We start from the raw sequence: 26,372 nt of genomic DNA, 5'->3' as shown, positions 1-26,372 counted from the left end.
GTCCAGGCACAGACTTCACTGGAATGTCCTGTATGCTAAATCCACCCCAGGCAGGGAGTCTGGCAAGTACTTCTAGCGTGGTAGCATTCTCAATTAGAACTTGTCATCACTCAAAGCCCAGGAGGAACATGGTACATATATTATTTTTTTCCTCCTAGTTTTCATTTTGCTTTGGAATATTACTGTGACTATTTCTATTATTTCTAGCTATTGCATGTAATCTATGATTGCTCTCGCGATTTATTAGGTCATTTCCCATAATTTCCCCCTAGCTCTACCTGGCCGGCTATCTGTAGCTCAGTATATCATTTCCAATACCATGACTTTTACATTTTATTATTTTTATTTTTGGAGCAATATATAGGAAAAAACTCGGCCATTAGTAATGTTAAGGAAAACTGTACTCACCGAAACTATTGTTTGTGGGTAGAAGGGTAACTTATAAACTTTTTAAATTTGGAATTGAAAGGTTTCCTGGTAATAGAGCTAACTTAACTTTACAACCCCTCTGTTCCCTTAAATATCTCCAAATCAGCGAGCTGCCCTAATATTTGTACACTTGTTGGTTCACTCTCCCTTTTTCTCTTCAACTCCATTTAATATATGTATCCCAGGGTGTAGTGGAGACTTCTGGCCCTAGAGCCTGGAAAATGTAACTCCAAATTTCCTGCAATCTCAGCTCCACTTCCTCCTGTACTCGGGTCCCAGGCTTGGAGCTTGTTGTTGTCACGTGGCCCCGCCGGGGCCTGGCAGGCCAATGGGTGCGCGCGGGCTACTGCACACCCCGCCCCGGACTCCGCCGAGCCGGGACTTGGCGCTCCGCGCCGGGGAGGCGGCGAAGTTTCTTTTGCTGGCCAAAGGGGCTTCGGCGCGCCGACGCTGCTGGTCCTGAAACCTCCCTCAGTTGGCCGTCCTTTCGCGTGTATCTCACTGCTGCGGGGCATGAAAAGGCTTCGCAGTCGGCAGTAAAAGGAAGTTTCCCTGGGAGCGCGAAGAGCAGGGCGCGCACACGCGGCCGGGGCGCGGGCGTCCACTCGCAGCTGCAAGTTGGTGCTGGGCTTGGAACGCGCGCCGGCTGGGAGCGCAGGGCTGAGCGAGAGGCCGCAGCACCGCGATGGGCGCGCCCGCGGCGGCGCTGGGGCTGCTCCTGTGCGCGGTGCTGGGACGTGCGGGCCCCGCCGAGGGCAGTGGCCGCGGGGTCGCCGCCGAGCGCCAGTGCCCCGCGCCCTGCCGCTGCCTGGGGGACCTGTTGGACTGCAGTCGCCAGCGGCTGGCGCGCCTTCCTGAGCCGCTCCCGCCCTGGGTCTCTCGGCTGTAAGTATTCTTCCTGAAGGCGGAGGGGGAGCCGACCAGGGGTTTGGGCACCTGGCGCGCAGCAGCTTTTTCCCGGGCAGCTCTTTTGGCGCAGGCCTGGAGCGGCGCTGGATGGGGATGGAGAAGGAGCTGTCGGGGCCCGAGTCTCCCTTCCCAGTGCCTGGAGGGCCTCACGAATGGGATAAGGGAGCGAGCCACTGACAACTCCGGGGTAGACTCAGAGTCCTGCGCCTGGAGCTTTCCTAGGGGGTTAAATGCGCGCCCAGCCTGGCCGGGAGAGAAGGCCACCGGCGGGCTACAGGAGTTCAGAGTTCTTTTCGAGTGTGTAGGAGCCTGTGACTCAACTTTGGTTTCCAACTGCTTTAGGCCCTTTTGCTGTACCCAGCCAGTCACTGAACGCGTTTCTTTCATTTAGGAAGCGCCTACACTCGAGTTCGGGCACTGTCCAAGCTGTGGTAGACATCCTTTTGTTGTTCTTGCCCCTGTGCTTCATAAAGCCTCTTCCTCGACCAAATTGTAACATCCTCGTTCAGATAGGGAAGGAGCTAGAGTTCTCAGAACTAAGGGCGTGATTTCTGTAGCTTCTCAACACTACCAGACGCTTTAGGAGAGAGTGCTGGGTGCTGTTATGCAAGAGTTTGGATGCTAGCCGTGTGTGAAGTTTGAAAACCTGAAATCATTGCCAGCCGCGTTCAGGAACAAGGAAAAATAATGTAGTTTAGTTGATAGCCAATTCTTTCCAAATGTCATCTCTGTATTGTGTTCTCTACCAGCCTTAGGTTGTGTGTGTGTTTTAATTAGAGGATTCCTGTGGAATGTAAACAATGAAAACTTAGGCTTTATAAAACAAAAGTTCTCTGTTTAAAAACTATAAAAGCACAGTCTATCCTTAATCCGTAGATTTGGGCCTAGCATAATTGCAATGGAAATTCTAAATTCTTAAAAACAATTCTAGACTATCCTTAATGCCCTGTTAATAGTGGTGGAATAAACTGTTTTAAAGTCATTGTGCCTAACTAAAATCTTTCATTGTGAATTGTAGAATTGTTGACCATCAAAATTATATTCTGTGTGGTAGTAAACCTTCAGAGAAATGTAGAATTGGAGAGTTTTAGATTTATATTTAACCTCTTATCATGAAATATCTTACTTAGTTTTTATTACAGCTAGAGAAGTGGATAAGGGCTTTACCCTCAAACAGGAAAATTTTCAATTAGTTGTGGCTAATTCTGTTCACTTGCCTTTTGTGGAGGTCATGCTGCCTTATTCGTGAAATGTGAATAGCTCTATTGACAACATACTGGAACTGTACATTTGAATTACTGGAGGAAGGTGAACACTTATTAATAATAGAGGGATGAGAAAAAGAAAATGAATATAGTAGTGCTTCTTGGAGTGTGTTTAGAAAGGCTTGGGTCGTTCACAAATATAATTTATATTTAATAGTTTCTCATTGTCAAGTGGCCCCTTATGTTTTGTGAATTTGGAAGTCTTTAAAAAATAACTGTATTGCTTTTGATTAGAAGGTGAGTTAAACCAAAAGGGGTTTGATACCTATTTAAACATTGTCTTAAAAGTAGCTGACCTAATTAGGATTTTGTTTTGCAGATAATTTGGTGGCACACTAAAACAAATTACAGTTTATTTGGTTAGCACAATCTTTAATTACATTTCCGCCAGCAGTAAATTGTCTCAGTACAAGTTCACATTCCTTAAATGTATGTGAAAATAAGTTCCACTTGTATAAATAAGCACTGTGTCTCTTGTCAGAAGCCCCACTGTGATCACTCATTGGACAGCTCTGTCATTCTTGTACTTGTGTGACTTTTAACCAACTTTGTAGTTGTCACCAAACCATGTGGTCTAAATTCTTTATTGTAAATGTTCCTTTTGTTTGTGCCTAGAGCTCTAGAGGTGGCCTCTCTCCACCTTTGAAAGGAGCAGAAGAACACAAAGTATTGAGTTCTAACTTTTCTGTTACTTGGTGTTTGGAACAGGAGACATAACATAGCTGCTTCTTAAATTTTACTTAGTGAGAAAAGCTTTTAAGTAGATTGTTTCAGAGTTTAGAAATAAGTAGAAAAATGCATACTGTTCCCATATCTTCCTTTCCTTGGGTAATTAAGGTAGTAAAAGTTTGCCTTGGACTAGCTTATGAGAGCACTTCAGAAAAGTTTAGTGTGTGTCTTTTGTCATATTTGTTGAATTAGCAAGTTAAATAATAATCGGTCCTTTTATTTATTATAACTATTTTTTTACTTGATTCAGTTGTAATTTATTGCCGTTTTACAAACCCTATGTGTGAAAAGTTGCATAGTTTGAGGTGTACCATGATAATATTACAGTCAGTTCTCCTTTCCAAAAGTAACTTATAATATTTTAATGTAAGTGGCTATTTAAAAACAGTAACTATTTAAAAGTTGCTTACAACTTACTGCCTCGAAGGGCAGATTGGAGTTTGCATTTAGAATTTGTGCTTACACAAGGAGTCCTGAACCTAAAGAAAAGTACTAGTTAGAATATGTTATTTAGCCAAAAGAAGGAAAAGTTGCTCAATTGCCAGTGAGAGCTTCAAGTATTATTAAAAATCTTGCTGGAATTTCAAAATTATTTATTTTATCACATGGAAATATTTGTGTCAGGTGAAAAAAAGTCTAACGTGCTCTCTGCTGGTGGGTTTTGTTGGTGTTCACCTATTATGATATAAACCCTTGGGTTGGTACCAGATTGAGTCTGGGTGAAGGTATTAGTCCTTATGGTTTTCACAGCTGTTTTTCTGTATTTTCCAGACTAAAACTTGAGCATAGCAGGCTGATTTATGAGTCATTTTGGATCAGTGTCTTAAAACAGCTACAGCCTGGTTTTTTGTTTTTCAGCTTTCCAGATTTCTGCTGAATTAGCAGCTCTGCAGGCCCCAGTGGGATTGATTAAGAAGCTGTGCTGGATATGCATTTTAAAATTTGACTTGGAAGTCAGATTTCCAAATGCTAAAAGGAAGAAAATGATAGCTGGAACCAAATGTTGTAAATTAATTATTTTCATATGTACTTGCTTGCTCATATTCAGGACGAGAGACTTGTCTCTACTTGAAAATCAAGTAGAGTTTGATTTTCAAGTGTTTGACCAGCTGAATGCTGGCTAAATAGTTAACACCTCCTGCCTGAACTCCTTTCCCTTTTATTAACCTCACTACGAAAAGTTTTTTTAAAAAGGTAAAGTAAATGGTTGTTTAACCACTGTGTGAAACTGTACATCTGAAACTAACACAAAATATTGAATGTAAACGATAATTGAAAAAATAAAAATTGCCTAACCTGTGGTGGCGCAGTGGCTAAAGCGTCAACCTGGAACACTGAAGTCGCAGGTTTGAAACTCTGGGCTTGCCTGGTCAAGGCACAGAGGGCATAGATAAGAAGCAACTACTATGAATTGATGCTTCTCGCTCCTCCCCCGCCCCCTCCCCCCTTCCTCTAAAATCAATAAAATCTAAAAAAAATTTTAAAAATGCAAAAAATTGTTGTACATTTTTGAGAGATATATTCCTAAATGTTTCTTATGCTATTATAAACATTTTTTAAAGTTTCTTGGTGAAGATGTTCATTAAAGGAACTCTAAAAATGATCAATCTGCTTTCCTTTTTGAATGTTGTTACTAATTTTAACAAAACATCAACATTGTACAACTTGAATTTGTTTTTAATAGTCTAGCCATAAAAAAAATATAAGGAAGATTTAGAAAAATGTGACATTCTTTAACTGGAAAGTAATCATTACTGAAACATAAACTGTATTAAATCTAAATTTAGGTGCATTAAAAGTTTCATGGCTTTAAGCATTTAGCAGTAAAAGTCACTTAAGGGCTGATTTTTTTTCTGCCACATATATAATGTGGTTTTAATAGTGATATGCAAAATTCAGGATTGAAAGTGTTGCAGTAACTGGAATATTTAAGGTTTCCAGTTTGTGCTTAGGAATAAGGAGTGAGTGGTCCCCAGAATGTGCACTCTTTTCTAGAGGCAGTTTCTCAATTTCAAGGTCGTTTGTTGGCATTCTTATCCCATTACTGGTTGAGAAAAATGTTGGGCACTCAATCTCTGTTCTCCCAGAATTGCCCTGTGAAATAATCCTGAACGTAACGCATGTGGTTTTAGTTTTTCTAATTAAAAGGAAAAATCACCTGTGTTAAATGTAAATGCCAGATTGGCTCCTTTTCTTTTTAAAACTTGAAACAATAGGGGATACAGTTTTATGCTGGTTCAGTGTTTAGTTAAGTGGGTCCAAGTGAGACTTTCTGTTGATTCAGGCTACCTCCCAGGTGAAGGACTCTTTTCCTTAGTTGTTTTTAAACCCTGTGGGGAATCTGTGACTATCTGTGGTGCTAAAAGCACACAGGTTTTGTCTGAATCCTAATGTGAGTTGTGGGGCTTAGGGTTTCCTTGATGAACTCCAGATGGACCTGTGCTGGGTTTGTGAGGGAAAGTGTCTGGCTCCAGCGTGGTGAGCATGCACAGCAGTGGTTGTAATTGCAGGATTTTTATAGTTTCAAGACTGTGCCAGCTTTTTTTTCATGTTATAACTCTACCAGAACAAATCTACTCATGTCTGTTACTGTCTGGTAGGTCTTTAGGCAAACATGGTTCAAATAAAAAAAAAAAAAACCTTTGCAGATTTGTGTGGGTATGTGAAATAGAGAAATCCAGGTTTATTCTCAAAACAAAAATTCAGAGGCTGAAAGGGTCTCTGATTTCTAAGTGCCCATCCATTAGTTAACAATAAGTTACACTGTGCTTCTCTGGATTTCTCTGCTTTTTTCTTTTGGGGGCGTACTGATGCGTATAACAAATGGTTCATGCTTTTCTCCAATCAGATTTGGTTCTTTGAAACTTTGGTTTCTTAAAAATATTTATTTTTATACACTGAAAGGATTAATTTAGTAAGGTTGGTTAACCTCTTTAGTAGGAGAGCTTCAAACCATACTGTTAGCCTGGTTTTTAGTAGCTGTTCAGCCATTTTATTTTCATTACACCATTTTGAAGGCATAGATTCATTATGTTGACAAATATAGGGAATACAACCAAATATTGGGCAGATTTGGTTTTATAGTTTGAATCTTACATACTATGATGAATTTCTAGCCTGAAGTACTATATATGCAGGAATTTTATTTTATTTTTTATTTTTTTAAATAATGTCCAATGACAATTATTACAAAGTTAGATTGAGTCTTTGAATAAGAAGCAGTTATTTTAGTGATTGAAAAGAAATCTGATCACAGTGTTCTATACATTCTGCTTAACTTTGTTATTAAGTGGTTAATGTGGTTTAAATTACACATTATGTCACCAGTTACTGAGATTTGGGGATTCGGGAAAGCATAGGGTTCAGGTTGTTTTCTACCCTCAACACTCACTCGCGTGCACGTGCGCGCGCGCGCACACACACACACACACACACACACTACTTTAAATTGGTGCCTTAGCCTAGAATGTATGAAAAGCAATTTCTGTTTTGTTTGACTATAATAAGGACCCTGATGCAGAATTTTATAATAAAATTAAAAGATTTCTTTGAGCATTGTTTTTCAAGTGCTGGTCCCTGGACCAATCTGCCAGAAATTTCATGCCTGTCCATGAAAGAGTTCATTACCATGATGTATGAAGATTTTGGAACCAATGATTTTAGTTGAATTTGCTTAGGGTCAGGGTGATTTCTGCCTCAGTGATCCCCGAAATTATTGTTCTTTTTTCACCAGTCCCCAAGTGTAAAAGAGGTTGAAAACCAGTGCTTTAGAGCTTTTAGTTGTAGCAAACTGCCTAATTAGCCACTTTCATAAGCCGTGACTTCATCATATCAAGTTGGAAGTGAGAGATGGTAAGGGATGGGGAACGTAAGGCAAATCAGCCAGCTCACAGAAGCTCTGTTCACCCAGTGCCAAAAACCATCTCCTAAAACTTTTGTGGGCTTAAAGCATTGAATCCACCAGCCTTCTAAACTAATTTTGTCCTCAGAGTTTGTATTTTTGAGTTTAGTATTTTGTCACCATCTCGTTTGTGGAAGGGATGAACCAATTATTTCTTAGGTTGTCACTAGTGTTGATAGAGATATTTCACAGATTCAGTCTGTCTTGTATATCATTGAGTGCTAGTAGTGATTTTTTAAAAAACTACTTATAATTTTATTCTTGTTTTCTCATAGGGACTTAAGTCACAACAGATTTTCTGTCATCGAGGCAAGTTCCATGAACCACCTTCATAGTCTTCGAGAAGTGTGAGTCTTAGTTATTTTTTATTTGACATTTGAATAAAATATACTACCCATTACACTATTTAACTGTAAAGAACATTTAGATTACAATAAATTACTTAAAACTGTTAACTTGGGAGATACCTTTAAATAATTTTATGAAGTTTCACTTCTATGAATTACAGATTACCTAATCAGCTTTTCCCTTCCCTTTCCCCCCTTTTTGGGGGCATTTATAGGAAACTGAACAACAACGAATTGGAGATCATTCCAAATCTAGGACCAGTCTCAGCAAATCTTACACTTCTTTCCTTGTAAGTAAATGTTAGCAGGATTTCATATGTATGTTTGCAGGGACCAGAGGTAGCAGTTAGATATGGGCTGGAGTAAAGGCCTTAGAAGCAACATACGAATAGTTCCTTCAGTGGAGAATGGAGGTATTCTTTAAATTGGTTGGTTGGTTTTCCTGTCCCATCTCTCTCTCTACTAAATTTGAAGTATTGTTGTAACAACACACTTTTTACACTTTGCTGCCATTGCTGAACTGGTCTCCAAGATCCAGAGAAGCCGCCTGTACCCCATAGAGACATGTGTTTGATTATATTCCATAGACTAGGACTATAACTGTTATCATTTAATGGTTGGCATGAGATCTGTGGATTAAGTATTGTTACATAGTTGCTAGTGGAGAATGATCAGAGTTGTTTTGTGAGGAGAAATGGAAGTTTTAATAATGCGTTAGTGTCCTCTTTTAATTGTGGTGCCCGAGGTAGAAATCCAGGTTCAGAAACATCAAATCAAAATATGAAGTTTATACAGCTAACATTATATGATTGAAGTTAGAACTAGCAGAGAAATACCATTGCATGTTATTTTACAAATAGGAGTTTTCAAATAAAATTAAAATTGTGTAGCTTTTCTGTATGTTTAGGATAGATAATAACATGTATTATTCATGCATTAAAGATATTTTGGAATAATTTTGATTTAGCATTTAAAGGCAGCATTTAGAATGTGAATGGTTTAATTTCTAAAATTAAGTAGTTTGTCCTCTTAATCTTGAATAATTAAAAATGTATTTAGCGCATTAATGTTAAAAATGTTTTCCTCCTCTAAATAACTTAAGGAAAAAAACCACCATTGTTAGGTGCTGCTGGGAAAGGTGTTGGGAGGGTTGAAATTATACAGTAAATTTCAAGAGAGCTGTTCAATTAATTACAATGATCACAACCCAATTGCCTACATCTGGTAATTTATAGAGGTTTGTTTTCACTGAGGGCCCAGGTCAGCTAAGTCACTGGTGCAGCCGCTGTGTCTGCCTTCCTCTGTTTGAATAAGAACTAAGTGACATTTGATACTGATGTGGTTTTTCCAGAGATCAGAAACAGAAAAGAATGAAAGAAAAGCAGTTGGTATTTGACAAGTAAACAGTGAATTTAAAAAACATTTTTATGCTAGCATTAATACTTGTGTTTGGCCTTTCACAATTGCTTAAAATTTTGGCATCTGAATGAAGCGCTGGCTTTAGTAGCTTAAACCTCTTTAGCTATTCTCATTTGACCATTGAGGCCTTTTCTAATTTCAGGGAATGCCACTTCACCCTTCTGTCTTTGCCCTGTGTATTGGCAGATTCTGTCATCAGGTTTAAGAGAGCCTTGGTGGTGAGGGGGTTCATTGCAGGCTTCATAACTAAGAGTGTTTGTAGTGGCCTTTCAGAATCTGGGTGGGGTGGGGAAAACAGTCTCCTCTTTGACTTGATACAGATTTGAAAGCACAAGAACTTGAAGGAAATTAGAAAGTTATTTTTGAAAGAAATAACCTAGTGATTTTACATTCTAATGCTATAATTTGTAAGTAGAAGACTGAAATAAAATATGGAAAGTTAGACACCTTTAGAATTTGAACTCATCTTCATATTTTGTGTTTCACTTTAGTGAGTGCTGCATAATCTTTTCGGAACTGTAATAATCTCACTTTCTCCTTAATTTGCTGCAGTACATCTAACCAGGGATTGCTTTGTTCACCTATGTAATGATAGCTCCTAGTTTTTTCTTAGATCCATAGAATCTCTGAAGAGTAATTTATGTAATGGGCCTGCTAATTCAATATGTATAGTGAAAAATTGTTTTTGTACCTATAAAGTATTTGAAAAATTCACTTCTCTGGTTGTTTTCTTCTACACATATTTTGTTTTCTCCTGTAGGCTTCTTTGGATATTGTAGTACACAGTCATTGTTTCCAAAGCACTTCTACTTTCTGTTTCTTGTTTTGTATAGGCTAAAATGTTTAAAACATTTTCTTTTATATAGGAGCTCCTGAAAATAACCAGAGCTAAAAGTCCTTCCACATTTATGAAATTTCACACACAAAAAAATTGTTAAACCACATAGCATAAGTTAGATTACAGATATACTGCGGCACTACAATTAAATCCCACATTTTTTCAGGATTATTTGACTTTCATTCTGTTAAGATTATTATTTTTTTTACAGTTTATGGAGGAAATCATTTTTCTGGGTAATTTGCACAAGGTAAATAATTTTAAACATATTAAAGAAAAGGAAAAATTGAGAGTCTTGAGCAATATGGTATCATTGCTCCATATTGTTGTTACTCTGTGCAGTGGGTCCCTTCCCAGCGGGGAAGGAGACTGGGAGCAGAGAGACTGTATCTGGTAATACCCTTCTCTCTGAGCTGCAGAGAAGACTGTATCTGGTAATACCCTTTTCTCTGAGCTGCAGAGAAGACTGTATCTGGTAATAACCTTCTCTCTGAACTGCAGAGAAGACTGTATCTGGTAATACCCTTCTCTCTGAGCTGCAGAGAAGACTATCTGGTAATACCCTTTTCTCTGAGCTGCAGAGAAGACTGTATCTGGTAATACCCTTCTCTCTGAGCTGCAGAGAAGACTGTATCTGGTAATAATACTCTTTTCTCTGAGTTGCAGAGAAGACTGTATCTGGTAATACCCTTTTCTCTGAGCTGCAGGATCCAGGAGCTAATATTGAGTCCGATAACACCTCAGGCCCAGAAATTAATTTATTTGAGGACCAGTTCTGATGTCAGGGAAACTTGGCAAAATCTCAGGGTCTTAGGTTGACTATTGGGTAAATGTTGAAACTCACCATTAAGAAAACACATCACAGCCCTGGCTGTTTGGCTTAGCGGTAGAGCGTTGGCCTGGCATGTGGAAGTCCCAGATTGATTCCCAGTCAGGGCACACTGGAGAAGCAGCCATCTGCTTCTCTATACTTCCCCCTTTTCTCTCTCTCCCCCCCACCTACCCTCTTTCCCCTCTACCCTCCCCCCTTCTCCTGCAGCCATGGCTCATTTGAGCAGGTTGGCCCCAAGTTGGCCTTCGGCACTGAGGATGGCACCAAGGCCTCACCTAAGGCACTAAAAGAGCTTGGTTGCTGAGCAACAGAGCAGCAGCTCTGGATGGGCAGGGCATAGCCCAATTGGGGGCTTGCTGGGTGGATCCTGGTTGGGGTGCATGTGGGAGTCTGTCTTTTTGCCTTCCCACCTCTCATTTAATAAAACAAAACAAGAAACACATCTCTGATATTTCTAGGGACTTTTCAGAATATAAAAGACCTGAGTAGACTTGTTTTTCTTTGAATCTCACATAGCACTAACTCAGAAGTCAACTGGCATTCTAAGGGGGTAAGACATGGTTTGCGTTTATTTTTTGTTTTTCTCTCACAATTATTTCCTACCTATGGCAGGAAATATGTTTTCAAAAAAGAAATGGAATAATCTTTGGGATGAACATATTTTGTAGTGAATCTGTTGACCTGGCATAAGTCAGTTGTACTCACTGGATGTGATAGTCCTGTCTTCCTGTGATGTGTGTGGACTGCCAAACAGTAGACGTCTTTGAAACCTAGGACTTGGGTCAGGGTCTGGTTTCGGTCTGTGAGTTACATAGAATTACTGTTTAACAAAAGAGGAGTTATTGGTCATTGAAGGAAGCTAGTTGAGTCATAGACTTGACATTGATGGTATGTAGCATTGTCCAACATACAGATATTTACCTATTGTCTTAGAGATGAAAAGGTTTAGGTGAGTTGAACATCCAAGAACTACTTATAGTACTTGTTAAAAATGTAGATTTCCAGACCCTATCCCTAGATATTTTAATTTTATTTATTTATTCATTTTTTTACAGAGAGAGTGAGTCAGAGAGAGGGATAGACAGGGACAGACAGGAATGGAGAGAGATGAAAAGCATCAATCATTAGTTTTTCATTGCGCGTTGCAACACCTTAGTTGTTCATTGATTGCTTTCTTATATGTGCCTTGACTGCGGGCCTTCAGCAGACCGAGTAACCCCTTGCTGGAGCCAGCAACCTTGGGTTCAAGCTGGTGGGCTTTTTGCTTAAACCAGATGAGCCCGTGCTCAAGCTGGCGACCTCGGGGTCTCGAACCTGGGTCCGATGCTGTATCCAATGCGCCACCGCCTGGTCAGGCGATATTTTAAATTAATTAGTTTGAGTGGGGCCCAAGAACATTCATTTTAACACATCTATCTAGCTGATTCTAATCAGAAATTATATAAATATTTCTGGAATTACTGATAGCACCCATTTTATCATCATCAAATAAGCCTTTTCTCATTATTTCTTATCTCAAAGGTAAAGCATTTCTTCCAAATTTATCATTTTCTACATAATATGTTATTTTTCCAGAGATGACGTTGTCATCCTTCTGAAGAAGTTATAAAAATCACCCTTACTTATGGTCACACCCTAAAATATGTGCTCTAACAATGAAAAGCCATTGAAGAGCTTTTGGAAGATTGAGGTGATCAGATTTGCTTTTTGAAAGTGTTATTCTGGCTTGAGTGTGGAGAGTGGCTTAGAGAAGGCAGAGGGTAGTTTCAACAAGGCAGACAATGAGGAAGCCACTGCAGTCAGCCAGGAGAGACTGGCACTGTACTAGTGTTGCTCACAGCAGTAGAATAGCAGTTAGCAAAGCTCAGGTCAGATGGCTATGAATTCATTGCTGACTCTTCCCTTTGCTGGGTTTGTGACCTTGGGCAAGTCACTGTCTGTGTTTCCTCATCTATAAAATGAGAATAACCAGGCCCTGGCCAGTTGGCTCAGTGGTAGAGCGTTGGCCTGGCGTGCAGAAGTCCCGGGTTCGATTTCCAGCCAGGGCACACAGGAGAAGCGCCCATCTGCTTTTCCACCCCTCCCCCTCTCCTTCCTCTCTGTCTCTCTCTTCCCCTCCCGCAGCCGAGGCTCCATTGGAGCAAAGATGGCCTGGGCGCTGGGGATGGCTCCTTGGCCTCTGCCCCAGGCGCTAGAGTGGCTCTGGTCGCAATAGAGCGACGCCCCGGAAGGGCAGAGTGTTGCCCCCTGGTGGGCGTGCTGGGTGGATCCTGGTCGGGCGCATGCAGGAGTCTGTCTGACTGTCTCTCCCCATTTCCAGCTTCAGAAAAAAAAATAAATAAATAAAATAAAAATAAAATAAAATGAGAATAACCCATGCCCATCTCATAGGGCTGCTGTGGAGTTTTAGAGAATACAGGTAAAACCAGCTGGCATTTACTCAGTGAATATGAGCCATTCATGATGATCATTCATTCAACTAAAATTTATTGAATAAATCCGTGCCAGCTTCATTTTTCAGTGCTGGAGACACAGCAGTGAGCAATGTGGGTAGATTCCCTCTTACCAGGAAGCTTCTGAGGGGTGAGAAAAAATAAATGAGTAAACAAACTTTAAAAGAAAACTTGAGTTCCTTGAAAAATGCTATGAAGCAAAAGAAAAGACAATGGGATTGAGATCTCTGGCAGTTGCCCTTGAGTGTGGTCATGGAAGGCTTCGTTTGGAATGTTTAGCAAATCCTACTATGTGCTGGGTACTTGTGTTAGGGTTGAGATTCAACAGTGAACTAAACAGCTAAAAATTTTTGCCCTTGTAAGTGACCCTCTCATGAAAAGAGGAAGACAGAAAGTAAAATAAAGAAGAAATGTGGTCAGAAGGTGATAAGTGCTAGGGAGAAAAATAGAGCAGAAAGAAGGGAGGAGAGAGTGTGTTGGAAGAAGGGAATTACAGTTTGAAATGAAGGTTCAAGGAGTGACTCACCTGGCAGGTGACAGTTGAATCAGGATCTGACGGTGGGGGAGGTGGTCATGTGGGACATCCTGTGGGAGGGGTCATCTCCAGTTTCCTCTGCCCTGTCCAGGACCATCTTGCCATTTCTGTTCAGCTGTTATGTGGAAATGAAATAATTGTTTTTCATTTTCTCCCTTCCTATCCTTTGAGGCCTCCATGGCTCACTCTTGTTTTGCCCAGTACTTAACATATGTATGTGTGAGATAGAGTTGGTGCCTAATTAGTATATGAATTAAGGAATATGTATGGAATAGCCATATGTAGTTAGCATTATTAAAACAGATGTCCTCCTGTAAACTTAGTTCATACCAATGACTAAAAATTCACAGAGGAGACAAAGCATACCTGTGTTCTACTTAATTTGTGTTCAACAATGCATGCTTGGTAAAAAAAATAATAATAAATTAGAACAACCAATAATAATTAAAGAAAAAAAAAGAACAAGAGAAGCAGTTTAAGTAGCATAAGGTTTTAGCTCACCACTGCAGCCAGTGAGCACAGGCCCCGGAGCGTGTGTGACAGAAAGATCTTTCTCCCATTTTCCAACGTTCTAAATGAATACTGTGCCCCAGCGAGCATGCCTTTGGCCTTTGGAGGTACAGATTTTTCATAACCCCTGTTCCCAATACACACGGGAACTACATCATCAGTTTCTGAACTAAAAATTCACAACACAAAAATTGGCCCTATATAGGACTTATTGAGAGGGAGAAAGAGAGAGAGAGAGAGAGAGAGAGAACATAGGTCTGCATAAAAATTCTTTGGTAGTCTGTTCAGGGGTCTTCAAGGTTATATTCATGATAGCTGTTTTCCCCTATCCACTGGTTTTAGAACCTAGTGCCATGTAAGATGGAGTGCCATCACGTCATGTCCCCCATATTAGAGATGCTTTGGGGAGGCAGGAAAGTGTGAGAGCCGTGCATGCCCTTTGCTTCAAGTTCTGATGTGATTCACATGCTACAAAGAACAGTCCTGGGTGGTAGGAGCAGGGAGTACTGGGAATTTGTGCCATGAACAATAGTTACTGTAGAATTCTGAGAAGGGTGTGACTTTTCTTTTACTTCAGTTTTGAAACTCCCGCAAGTACTGTTTGTGTAGTGCTCCAGTGGCGTTTGTCACCCACCTAATTCCGGCATAGGACTCCTATCTTTCTGAGTGTTCAGTCTCCTCAGCAGCATAGGACAGCCTCTGGCATGGAGGGATGCTCACTGAATATTGGAAGGAATGAGAGATCACGGGCACTGATGCAGTGGTAGAGAGATCTGAGCTGGGAAAGGGGCACACAGGTTTCCGTCTCACACTTCTGACCTGTCTGACCTCAAGCAGAGTTAATTAACTCTTCTTTGTTTATATGTAACAACCGTGTAAGATGTTTCTCCCTTTCTCATCTGGTTCCGGTGAGGGATCAAGTGGCATGTTGTGCAGGAAGGGGCTCTGAGAAGTGTAAGCAGCCGCAGCTCCGCTCTGCAGCTGCAGTGGGCTTGGCGGGGTGGCAGACTTGAGGCAGTGGGCCAGAGTGGACTCTGGAACCAGGAAGGTCACAGGAAGAAGACAGGATTTAGAGGAATTATCCTGGCAGCAACAGATGAGGGAGGAAGAATGGGGTTAATTTTCAGGGAAATATTTTTTTCACATAGTTTTTAAAAAATGGGTGAGCATTCAGTTATAGTTACTAACTGAACATTTCTAGGGCTTGGGTATCTAGAAGGTGTGTTTTGAGCTGTCCTAGTGCCAATAACAAGGCCTACTAGGTGCTAAGGGCTAAGGAACAAAGCCAAACAAAATTTGGCCTCTGCCCTCAAGCGGCTTTGAATAGTAACAGGAAGGGAGACAATAAAGAGGTCCTTCTAGGAGGGTGCTGCCCTGGTTGATAGGGATGTGCTTGGCGCTGTCCAGTGCAGAGTAGGCTGTAGGTAACAGTACGTGTGCTGTGTGAGGAAAGAGGCTTGGGTAAGTGATAAGTTAGGGTCGGCTGAGGTGTTTTACATGTTTGGGGAGTCATTGTACACTTTTTAAAGCAGGAGAATGAAATGACTATTTCAGTTAATCACAGAACCTGCTTTTCTCTTTTTTTTCCAAGTCATTAAACAGTGTTCCTTTTCTGAATCAGGAGCCATAAAGACCGATAAATAATGTGACTTTGATATTTGACAGTTATGACTTGTGGAATACTTGTTATCTGTCCATCCTTGTAACTCTTCTGTGCTCTGAGCCCCGCTGTGTATTAGGGCCATGTCTTTTTCCCACAAAGAGAAATTGGCTATTGGGGGTGCCTCATTTGCATGCTGGCTTCTGTATGGTAAGAAGGGTAGATTTGAACTAGTGGTTAGAAATCTAATCAGCAGGGCTATGTCATCTAGGTGCTGAACCCAATATTATATTAAATGGGAATTTCATCTGTGAGCATGCATTTCTCATTACAGTCTAAAAAATCAGACTAATGAAAAATAATCAGTTTGGGAGGCAGTGATTTAAAAGATTATTGCTTGGTTGCATGGCACAGACTTTATTTAAATAATTTATCAAACTCAATTTATAACTTTTAAAAACTGGTATGTTAATAGTTCACAACTTAGAGATAAAGCTGCATATATGGAAGACAAGCATTATATATGTCTTCAAGTGATGATGTAACTGAATAATTTTATAACTGTACAGTACAGCTCTGTGTTTTTTAAGCCAAAACTTATGTGAGTTAATATTTGAAAAGCACTCACCATTTTGTCATATTAATTAAGGCAGTTGGGGAGTAGCATTAGTCAGAGTTAGAACTTCAGTTTCTGGGGAATCAGGAAGCTTTGCTCTGACTAAGTGGACATAAACATCCCAGTTTTACCCACATCTGGGTATAAATGAGCCCATATAATTCAATAACCTTAACTCAAAAATTCATCCCTAAATGTATGCTCTACCAATGTAAAAAAACGAACCAGTGTCTTCATATATAAAGGACATTGCATTACAGGGCTACAAGCTTCACCGAAACATGCCAGACATTAGTGTGTTTAAAGAAAGTAAGCTCATGAAGATCAAGTGTTACAAAATAAACACTTGGCCCTGGCCGGTTGGCTCAGTGGTAAAGCCTTGGCCCGGTGTGTGGATGTCCCAGGTTTGATTCCAGACAAGGGCACACAGGAGAAGTGCCCATCTGCTTCTCCTCACCCTTCCCCCTCTCCTTTCTCTCTATCTCTCTGTCTCTCTCTTCCCCTCCCGCAGCCAAGGCTCCATTGGAGCAAAGTTGGCCTGGGCACTGAGGATGGCTTCGTGGCCTCCGGCTCAGGTGCAAGAATAACTCCAGTTGCAACGGAGCAATGCCCCAGATGGGCAGAGGATCGCCCCCTGTTGGGCTTATTGGGTGGCTTCTGGTCAGGCTCATGTGGGAGTCTGTCTTTCTGCCTCCCTCCTTCTCACTTCGGAAAAATAAAAAAATAAACACACACATGCTTACACATGTTAATATGATAAGTTATATTCTTTTAACTGGACTTTAAAATGTTTATATGTGATTGGCACATTAAAGAGTTTACTGTACACAGACATGTACTGTGACAAACACTTGTAAGTTTATCTTCACATTTACTTTAAACTCCCCGTAATACAAGTTTGCAAGGTTTGTGAATCCTCCATTTAGAATGATTGTATTTGAATGAAATGTGTGATCATGTTATGGTTCTTTCAGCCATTCAGGAATTTTCCATTCCTCTTAGATTAAAAGCAAAATCTCTCTCAAGATATTAAATGCTCTCCATGATCTGAATCTTTTCCCAGTGAGCCTCCCCCCGATGCCTGCCTGCCTTCTGGGAATGTGCCAGCTTGTTTCTGCCTCAGTCCTGTTGTGCGTGCCTCTCTCTCTGCCTGGAATGCTCCCCCTCCCCTGCTGTGACGCCAGGCTTGGGTTCCCCTTATATTTGTTCACATCTCCTCTGTTTACAATATCTACTTTATTATAATATGTGCTGCTCACATTTTTCAGTTGCATATTTGTGATACTTTTAATGTCCATTTCCCCCACCTGAATGAAACTTCATAAAAGCTGAGGTCGTATCTGTTTTCATCCACACGGTAACCCTGGCATTAGTGCAGAAGATGGTAGACACTCAGTATGTTTGTCAGATGAATGACTTAAATGGATGTCCGTGTCCAAATTAATGTACATAATTGTTGAAGAAACAATTCAGTTAACTTTTTTCTTCCTGCCTCTTTATACACACTTAAAATTTTCATTGATGAAATTTGGCTTTTCCAAGGTGACAACATTACTAGATTTGGCATAATGACCCATTAAACAACTTTCTTCAGTGGTGGTTCTTGCAGCCGCAAATTTTCCCCCAGTCCCTTGACTTGACCTTCCAGTGTAGCATTCTACAAAAAGTCTTATATGAGCAATGTTTATCCTGAACTGACACCGTTTCCTCATCCCTTCCCTCAACTTGATGCTAGCCATTTGGGTTCCTGCTTTGAAGTATCAAGTGCAGCTTCTGCCAGAGACTTTCTAAGCTGAAGAAGGCTTTTGCTGCCAAGGCAGACAAAACAGTAAAGCTAGTTGCTATTCACGATTGGAGTGGCAAGATTCAACATGTGTTTCTATCCTGGCCTAATTGCTTTTCTTCCATCTCTTCCTTATTTTACTATCTCTGCCATCTTCCCTAGACTAGAGGCTCAGGGGTCCAAGTTGGGTAGAGAGACTAAAATAATGAAATAGGGCTCTGACTAGTAAGACTTCTTTCTTTGGCTAAAAGTTGCTTAAGTACTAAATTCACAACACGAAAGGAAAGGCAATCGCAATTATAAGCACCGCCTTTCTAGTAGTTAAAATTACCTGCCTGGCTGTTTCTTGCCCTCTCCTGGATGGAAGCCTTAGCCAATAGACATGGTAGTCTTTAGAGTGAGGGTGAAGACAAAATGAAGTAGTAAGGTAATATTTATAATATTTTTGCTGCAAAGTACTGTGCAGCATAGAGTAAGCATGGAATACATTCTATTTTACTGTGCACAAGCAATTTTAAATGTTTTCTTTTATAACAAAACAAACACGGAATAGAATTAGAATGAGCTTTATATATATATATAATATATATATAAATTTATTTTTTTTTTAGAAAAAAATAAAAGATGCTTTTTGAATTTAGTCATCTTTTGCTTTGTAATACTGCTTGAGGTATTGGCCCAGGAAAAGGTGGATGTTTACAGAGTCAAGAAAGTAGTCAATTAATTGTATAAATTCCTCTTTCTCTTACTTTTTCCTGTCTTTTTTGCTTTCACTCCCTTACCACCATCCCCATGTCAGTATCAAGAAAAAGGTCAGGGGAATTAGAAACAGTTTAGTATGTTCAATACTGTTCATAATTCATTTTTTGTTAGTTTTGAGTGTCTATATTCAATCATAGTGACTGGGAATTAGAAGACACGTTTCCTTCTGTGGAGAAACCTCTGGAAGTGAGGTTATCCAGCCGCCCCTTGGGCACATCCAGGGACATAAGCTCACTTCTTGGGGAGGAGCCATTCCATTGAAAATAGTTCTAATTGCTAGGACTTTTTTTTTTTAATTTATTATTTTTTTAAGATTTTTAAAATTCATTTTAGAGAAGGAACCGAGAGAGAGAGAGAGAGAGAGAGAGAGAGAAAAGGGAGGAGCAGCAGGAAGCATCAACTCCCATTTGTGCCTTGACCAGGCAAGCCCAAGGTTTCGAACCAGCGACCTCAGTGTTCTAGGTTGACACTTTACCCACTGTGCCCCTGCAGGTCAGACAAGGACTTTTTATTTGTTAAGCTGAACTCTGCCCTTTGTGGCTTACACTTGTTACCCTAGTTTTATGTGCTGGAGAGAACAACTTCCTTCTATTTTCTGTATTATAAAGCAAGACTTTAGAATATAAGGTTTCCTTAGAGCCGCCTTTTCCCCCTCTCAAGTTCCAGTTCCTATGTGATGAGGGCTCCAGGCCAGTGCTTTGCAGTAGCACTGTCTGCCTCAATGAGCCAGTTCTATGTGCTGCCCACTGCACCAGCCACTAGACACATGGGTAGGGAACACTTGAAATGTGGTGTTACTGAATTTTCTTTTTTTTTTAAATTTTTTTATTTATAGGTTTAAATTATTTTATTTATTCATTTTAGAGGAGAGAGAGAGAAAGAGAGAGAGAGAGAGAGAGAGAGAGAGACGGGGGGAGGAGCAGGAAGCATCAACTCCCGTATGTGCCTTGACCGGGCAAGCCCAGGGCTTCGAACCGGTGACCTCAGCAGTCCAGGTCGACACTTTATCCACTGCGCCACCACAGGTCAGGCTTTTTTTTTTTTTTAATTTTTTTATTTATAGGTTTAAATTATTTTATTAATTTATTTGAATTTTCAATTTAATTTAACCGAATTAAATGTACATGGCCAATGGCTGTAGTACTGTACTGGGCATTGTAGGTCTAGATTTGTCTCCCTTCCAAGTTCCAGGCCCGACCCTGCTTAGCTTCTGAGATCAGATGAGATTGGGAGCATTCACGGTGGTATGGCCGCAGATGTGTAGATTTGTGAAGTCTTCCCCACCCACACCTTGTCTATCATGGCAGTGTGAAATACTGTGCCTAGAACAAATACTTGAGAGGTGGTCTAATACAGAATATGGTTAGACCATCACTCTGGACCCAAATACTGGAAATGTAGGAAGCGTAACATTAAATTTGGCATCTTAAGGACCAGATTGTAGTGTTGTCTCGTATTGAGTTCACCAAGTCTGCTGTCATTTTCATTAGAACTGCTTTCAAATAGGCCTTTTAAAATGATTAATTAAGAATTTAAAACACTGCCTTATCCCAGATTAATTTCTCTGGTTGCTTCTAGACCATCATTTTAGTACATTGAGAGGTTTGGGATCATGAGTCCTCTGTCAGATGCACTGTAGTTACAGTTCTGCGGTACTTGCGCTTGACAGCTCTGTTCCTTTAATACAGATGGGGGACTGAATGCATTCATTTAATTCTGCACTCTTGCTAAATCCCCTTGAAATGAAATTAATGGACTGTACAAATTAAGGGAACAGTTCAAATGAAAGATGCCATAATTTTTTTTAAAGCAAGCAGGCAAAGTGTACCTGATTTCAGAGAGAAACTGAAGTAAACTCCAAAATAAGCAAACATGTTTTGCTGTAGAACCACAGAACAGTTCAGGAACTCAAAACCTATAAAGGTAAGGGTGCAGAATAGGACTAAATATGGGGAATTGGTTCAATCTCTTTTATAAGAAGCAGTTTGACTTTTGGGTTCCTCCTCTAAAACTGAAAGCACAGTGACTGACCCTCCTCTAATGTAGGCAGAAGATTGGAAGTTGACTCTCTGGAGCGTTGAAACAGAAAAGCTCAGTAACTGAGGACACAGGCACCGCTGGCTGGGGGGTGGGGGAGTTGAGGGCAGCATATTCTGCAATCAGAGAAATTAAATCAAATCTGAGTAGTGAGAGCGACACCCGTCCCCTCAGCTATTTTCCTGTTAGCTCTCCCAGACACGGACTTGAGATTGGAGGATTTGAACAATAAGATGTGGAGATTTGTCATGAAATTGCTTTTTGCTCAGCCACCTGTGGTGAGACTCAACAGTCAACAGGTCCGTTCCACAGGGAGGCCTTACTAAGCTTTTTAGTGCTCTTTTTATTAAATGAGAGTGACTAGCCAGTCATCACCGAACTTTTGGAAAAGTTTCCAACAATGAAGGCAGAGTCTGAAACAAAGGTAAAGGAAACCATCAAAGGAAGGAGAAGGGAAGTTGAAAACAACCTAATATTTCTGGAAAGAAAAGAGATGTTATATCCATAAAACAAGAATGGTAAAAAATATAATAATGAAAAAAGGAATACTCAGAAAATAAGGAGGAACTCATGTCAAAAATATAATGACAGACACTTTAAGAGGTAACCAAAGTGTTGGAAGATAGTTGAAAAACTCAAAAAGAACAACCAAAGGACAAAAGGATGGAAAAGAGGAGAGAAAACAAGGAAATAGAAAGATCATGCAGAAAGTCTTAACACCTATCTCATTGGCATTCCACAAGGAGACAGATATGGAAGGGAGGAAATTATCAAAAACACCAAAAAATTTCCTAAAACTGAGAAACACATATTTCTAGGTTGAAAGTGTGCCAGCAAACAAGAAAGGAAAAAATACCTACACTAAGGGACATTACTGTGCAATTACTGAGTACCAGGCATAAAGAGAAACTCTGAGAAGAGGGGAAAAAGAAAAAAACCACCAAGCAAATCAGCTGTAAGAATTGACAGCAGTTTCCCCCATTATGCTCCTAGCAATTGCAGCATCACCTGGGAACCTAGCAGAAATTCAGATTCTCAGGCTCCACCCAGAACTACTAAAAGAGAAACCCTGAGGATAGGGCTCAACAATCTTTCAAAAAGCCCCTGTCCCATCCTGATGTCCGCTGTGGTTGCAGAAACATGGGTAGAAAACCAGAATGGCCTCTGGCTCCTCAAACTTACAACTATAAGCACTATAATAGAGTAAAGCCAAACCTCCAAATCCTAAGGGAAAAGGATTTCTAATCTAGACTCTATACACACCTACACTGACAGTCTAGAACTAAATATGAAAACGTGCGCACGCACATATGCACACACCTCTGTGCATGGATTCTTAGAAAGCTGATGTAGGTATGCCCCAGGGACTAAACCGAGCTGATGTAGGTATGCAGGACTAAACCGAGGAAGACTGGGCAGCCAGGTAGTGGGACTTCAACAGAGAAAAGAGATGAAATCCCTCCAACGTGAGGCCAGGTACTCTAAAAGACTTAGTTTTTACATGGTGATTGTGTGAAGCCTCTGAAGCAAATCTGGTCATTTTGCAGTGTTTGTCATCCACATTCAGAATCTTGGCTTCTTAGAGCTAGAAGAGCTCATTCTATTCCATTTCCTTCCGTTGACAAGTGAGAAAATCAAGGCTCACAAAGTGCAGTAAATCAAAACACAACCAGTAACAGAATCAACACTCCCTTGCTGGGGAACTATGTTGAATTGCTCCTTCAAAGAGATTCTACTTATAAAAAGAAAGAGAGAGAAAAAGTGCTCTTCATTTTAACAAGTTGTTTAGTGTACAGAATCACAGTTCTGTGTTTACTTTTTTTGGATGGCTGGTCTAATGGTCATAACATTTTCAGACATAATGTGCATCTTGAACCACAATATAGATAAATACTTACAGACTAAAGTTTGATCTAGAGTTTCTGGACTAATAATCATGATTTGAACCTATTTACTTAATCCCAATTTCGGAGGAACCAAAGATGAATGAGAAGTCCTCTCCATTTGCAAGTCAATGACAAGCTAATGGGAAGACTCAAATCCACAGCATAACCGTAAGATTGGTCTGCCAAGTGAAACTGGCGATGAAGGGCCTCTGTCTCAAAAGAGGGAAAAATTTTAAATTCGCTAAATTAGGGTTAGTTTTTATTGCACAGAATTAAATTGCTTCAGATTAAAATAATTGTTCAGTGAGTATCTTCTTTAGCACCCTAAATTGGAATACTTGCTCTTAAATTTATGTTTACATAAAGGACTAAATTGAATTTACACTTGAGGATCAAAAAGGGTTGTTTTGTATGTGGTGTGAATGGGTTTTTGACTCATTTCTTTTTTCATTTTAACATGTTATAATTGTCATATTAATAGGGCCCCGATTATCATATTAAAGCACTGTGGTCATCATGATATTCATGATCCAAAAGATAATTATTTTTTATATTGACCTCACTCTTAGCTGAATGAACTGACTTTTTCTCCTCACAGTGGCTCACTTGCTGCCTAGTGTCGTTAATTCTTAATCAAGAATCTTTCCCCTTGCTAAAGTTGCCTCATTTGGCTTTGTTCTCTGATGCCACAGTACCAGTGGACCAGTCTAAACATGTATTCTTTTAATGAAACTTCTTAATTACTTCTTTAGTAAAAAAGATGAGCAGAGAGAGTTTATTTTTATCTGCATGGGAGAGGTTCTTTGCTTGCCAAGTCTCTCTGTTAAAAGAAGCCTAATATTATGGGTTGTTAGTATTCCAGCCAGATAGTTTTCAGGGAAGCTTTTCAGGGTGGTGCGGGGGGGGGGGGGGGACGGGACGGGACAGAGAGTTATTGTTGGATGATTAAGCGACCTTTAATGTGTTTGCAAAATGTAGTGTTTTCTGTAATGACTTGTAATTCCTTTATAAATGATGCTGAACTGGTTACTTGCAAGTTATATATAGAAATCAGCATTTCCTTGGGGCCAAGCTAACTCTCTCAGTCAATAAAGCTAATATACTTGCTCTGTGGTTGTATGGGATGACCATGGATTCAGCAATTTGTTATTTGCAGTAACTGAATTGGACTTAAGAGATGTGGTTAGAGAAATATGTTCTGAGAAAAGAGGGCATTGCAACTTATTTTTAAAAAAGAGCTTTCAAGTTAAATTTCACCACACACATCCTCCCTTAAAGGCTAATGTGGCTCTAGCCAGTTGGTTCAGTGGTAGAGCTTTGACCTGGCATGTGGAAATCCCGGTTTCAATTCCCAGTCAGGGCACACAGGAGCAATGTCCCTTCCCCTATTCTTTCTTTTTCTCTCTCTTCCCTTCCCACAGCCGTAGCTTGATTGATTTGAGCATGTTGGCCCCAGGTGCTGAGGATAGCTCTTTGGAGTTGCTGCCTCAGGTGCTAAAAATAGCTCGGTTGCGAGCATGGCCCCAGATGTGGGTCTCTGGGTGAATCCTGTCAGGGTGCATGCGGAAGTCTGTCTCTTTATCTCGCCTCCTCTCACTTAAGAAAAATAAATAAAAGAAATATGAGAAAGGACAATGCCACAAGCACATACCTTCTCTCAACAGCCAAGGTTACACATCTTCAACATATCACAGCTGCAAAGCCTAAGTAAGCCTCCTGTTACCTTGTAAAATAGGTAGGAGACAGTTGAAATGACTGACAGATACTCTTTATTCATCAAGAAGTTACAGTTTAATTGGTTCAGGAATTCCAGTGTGAAGAAACCTGATATTTTGGTTCCTTACTAACAATGTTTTGGTCTGTGACCATTCAGACTCTGAAAATAAACTAACAATATTTACATGCACTTAAGAGTGCATGAGGTTCTTTTGAGTCTCTTGCTTTCGGAAGATCATAGTGAGTCACAAAGTATAGAGAACCAATCATCGAATGATTATGTTGTTAAAAGCGTAAGTTATTTAGTCTGGGTTTACATTTGCCAAGGTATTCAGAGTATCAGAACAAACAAACATTTCTTATATGTGAGAATAATACATTTGTGATTGTAGGCACAGGAAAATGTCACAGCTGGGCTATTTTCTAGTCAGCACCTCACACCTGAATGTGGAAGATCACTGTGTGTGCTTCGTGACAGTTCTCCCATATCAGCAATACAAAACACGGTACAAAACAGGGCGAGGAGATGGGTGGGCATTCCATAAGTGCTAAATTGGGTCTCTGTGGCCAGAGACTACAGGGGTTGTACAGCAGGTGAGAAGAAAAGCACAGCCTGTGCCCTGGCAAACCAGAAGACTGGTGCTTCACTCCCAAAGTGGATGTCTAGGCAGACAGTCACCATTGTCCCAACATGCCACCATCTGTCTTCTGCACTTCCTGCTGGTGCTCCTGCACCTGGTCTTCCATGCCTCCCAGCCAGTCTTTGTGCCCACGGTTGTCAGAGCAACCTTTCTAAAATACACATCTGATATTGTCACCCCACCATTTGGAATCCTTCTCCTTCCCCCAGCTTGATCTTGAGATAGAGGCCAAATGCCTAACATGGCTTGCAGGGAACCACTTGACCTACTATCATCTCCTTCTATCACTTCACTCTTCAAACTCCTCTTTCTCCAGTCTCCACTTGTGAATTCTCTGCATCAGCCATCCAGACTTTCTTCCATTTTCTCAAAGGGAAGAAGGCTCGCCTTGTTCTCACTTGCCTCTACCTGGAATATTAGCTGCCTCCTAATCGGGAAGTTTTGCTGACTGCCCTCACCCCCCCACCACTTTTTAGGAGGCTGTCCTTTTTTCTTCCCCGTACTCTTGCCCGATCTTAGCACCTAATCATTTTAGTGGCCACTCCCACTTGCTGGCCAGTCCTCCTCACTAGAATGGAAGCTCTGTGAGGTCAGGGACCATATCTGTCTTCTACATTGCTAGGTTTTGAGCACTCTGAGCAGCTGTTGTCACACACAATGATGAGTTGCGTTTGCCTCGACATTTTAAAGATAATCTGGCAAAGCAGGCTGAAAGGTGAAATCAGCAACAAAGTGAAGCCATTATTGTTGGGCCTGAGAAACCACTGCTGAAATAGTTAAGCCTTCTGTTTTTCCTGTGGCCTTTGAGAAGCCTGAGGGAACCCTCTGTATTCCAGCCGACCAACACCCCAGGTCTGTGTTTGTTCATTAGGGGCTGATTATACTTAACTCCGGCAATGATTTAACCAAGGAACACCCTGTACTGTCAGAAACCATAGATGGCCAAAATATTCATAGTCCTTAAGATGGATTTGCATAGAACTGAAATGCCTTCTATACGTACAGTACCATACTGTGATTTTTGAACAATGCCAGTAAGGCATTTTCACATGAACTAAAGTAATGGGAAAAGGTATTCACACAGTTTCTTTTGTTTCTTTTGTTAAGGCTTTGCATATTTCCCGCCAGAAACATTAACTGCAGTGCTTTTAACTTGTTCATCAA

At 40.5% G+C, this 26,372-nt stretch overlaps 1 protein-coding gene across 2 annotated transcripts in view; it reads left to right on the top strand.

Annotated features, from left to right (window-relative positions):
* Positions 1-807: 807 nt before the first annotated feature.
* The window catches only part of LRIG3 (leucine rich repeats and immunoglobulin like domains 3), a 48,979-nt gene continuing 23,414 nt past the window's right edge, over positions 808-26,372 (top strand). Inside the window, exons 1-3 of one of the 2 annotated variants that reach the window (XM_066258868.1) lie at positions 808-1,314; positions 7,509-7,580; positions 7,796-7,870. In XM_066258868.1, coding sequence (XP_066114965.1) covers positions 1,115-1,314; positions 7,509-7,580; positions 7,796-7,870 — 347 coding nt within the window. In that variant the 5' untranslated portion in view covers positions 808-1,114. The remainder of the gene's footprint in view (positions 1,315-7,508; positions 7,581-7,795; positions 7,871-26,372) is intronic. The other variant, XM_066258866.1, reaches the window with a different exon arrangement.

The sequence above is a fragment of the Saccopteryx bilineata genome, chromosome 2 (genome assembly GCF_036850765.1).
Source record: "Saccopteryx bilineata isolate mSacBil1 chromosome 2, mSacBil1_pri_phased_curated, whole genome shotgun sequence".
Classification (NCBI taxonomy): Eukaryota; Metazoa; Chordata; class Mammalia; order Chiroptera; family Emballonuridae; genus Saccopteryx; species Saccopteryx bilineata.
This window is presented reverse-complemented; position numbering and strand designations above follow the sequence as displayed.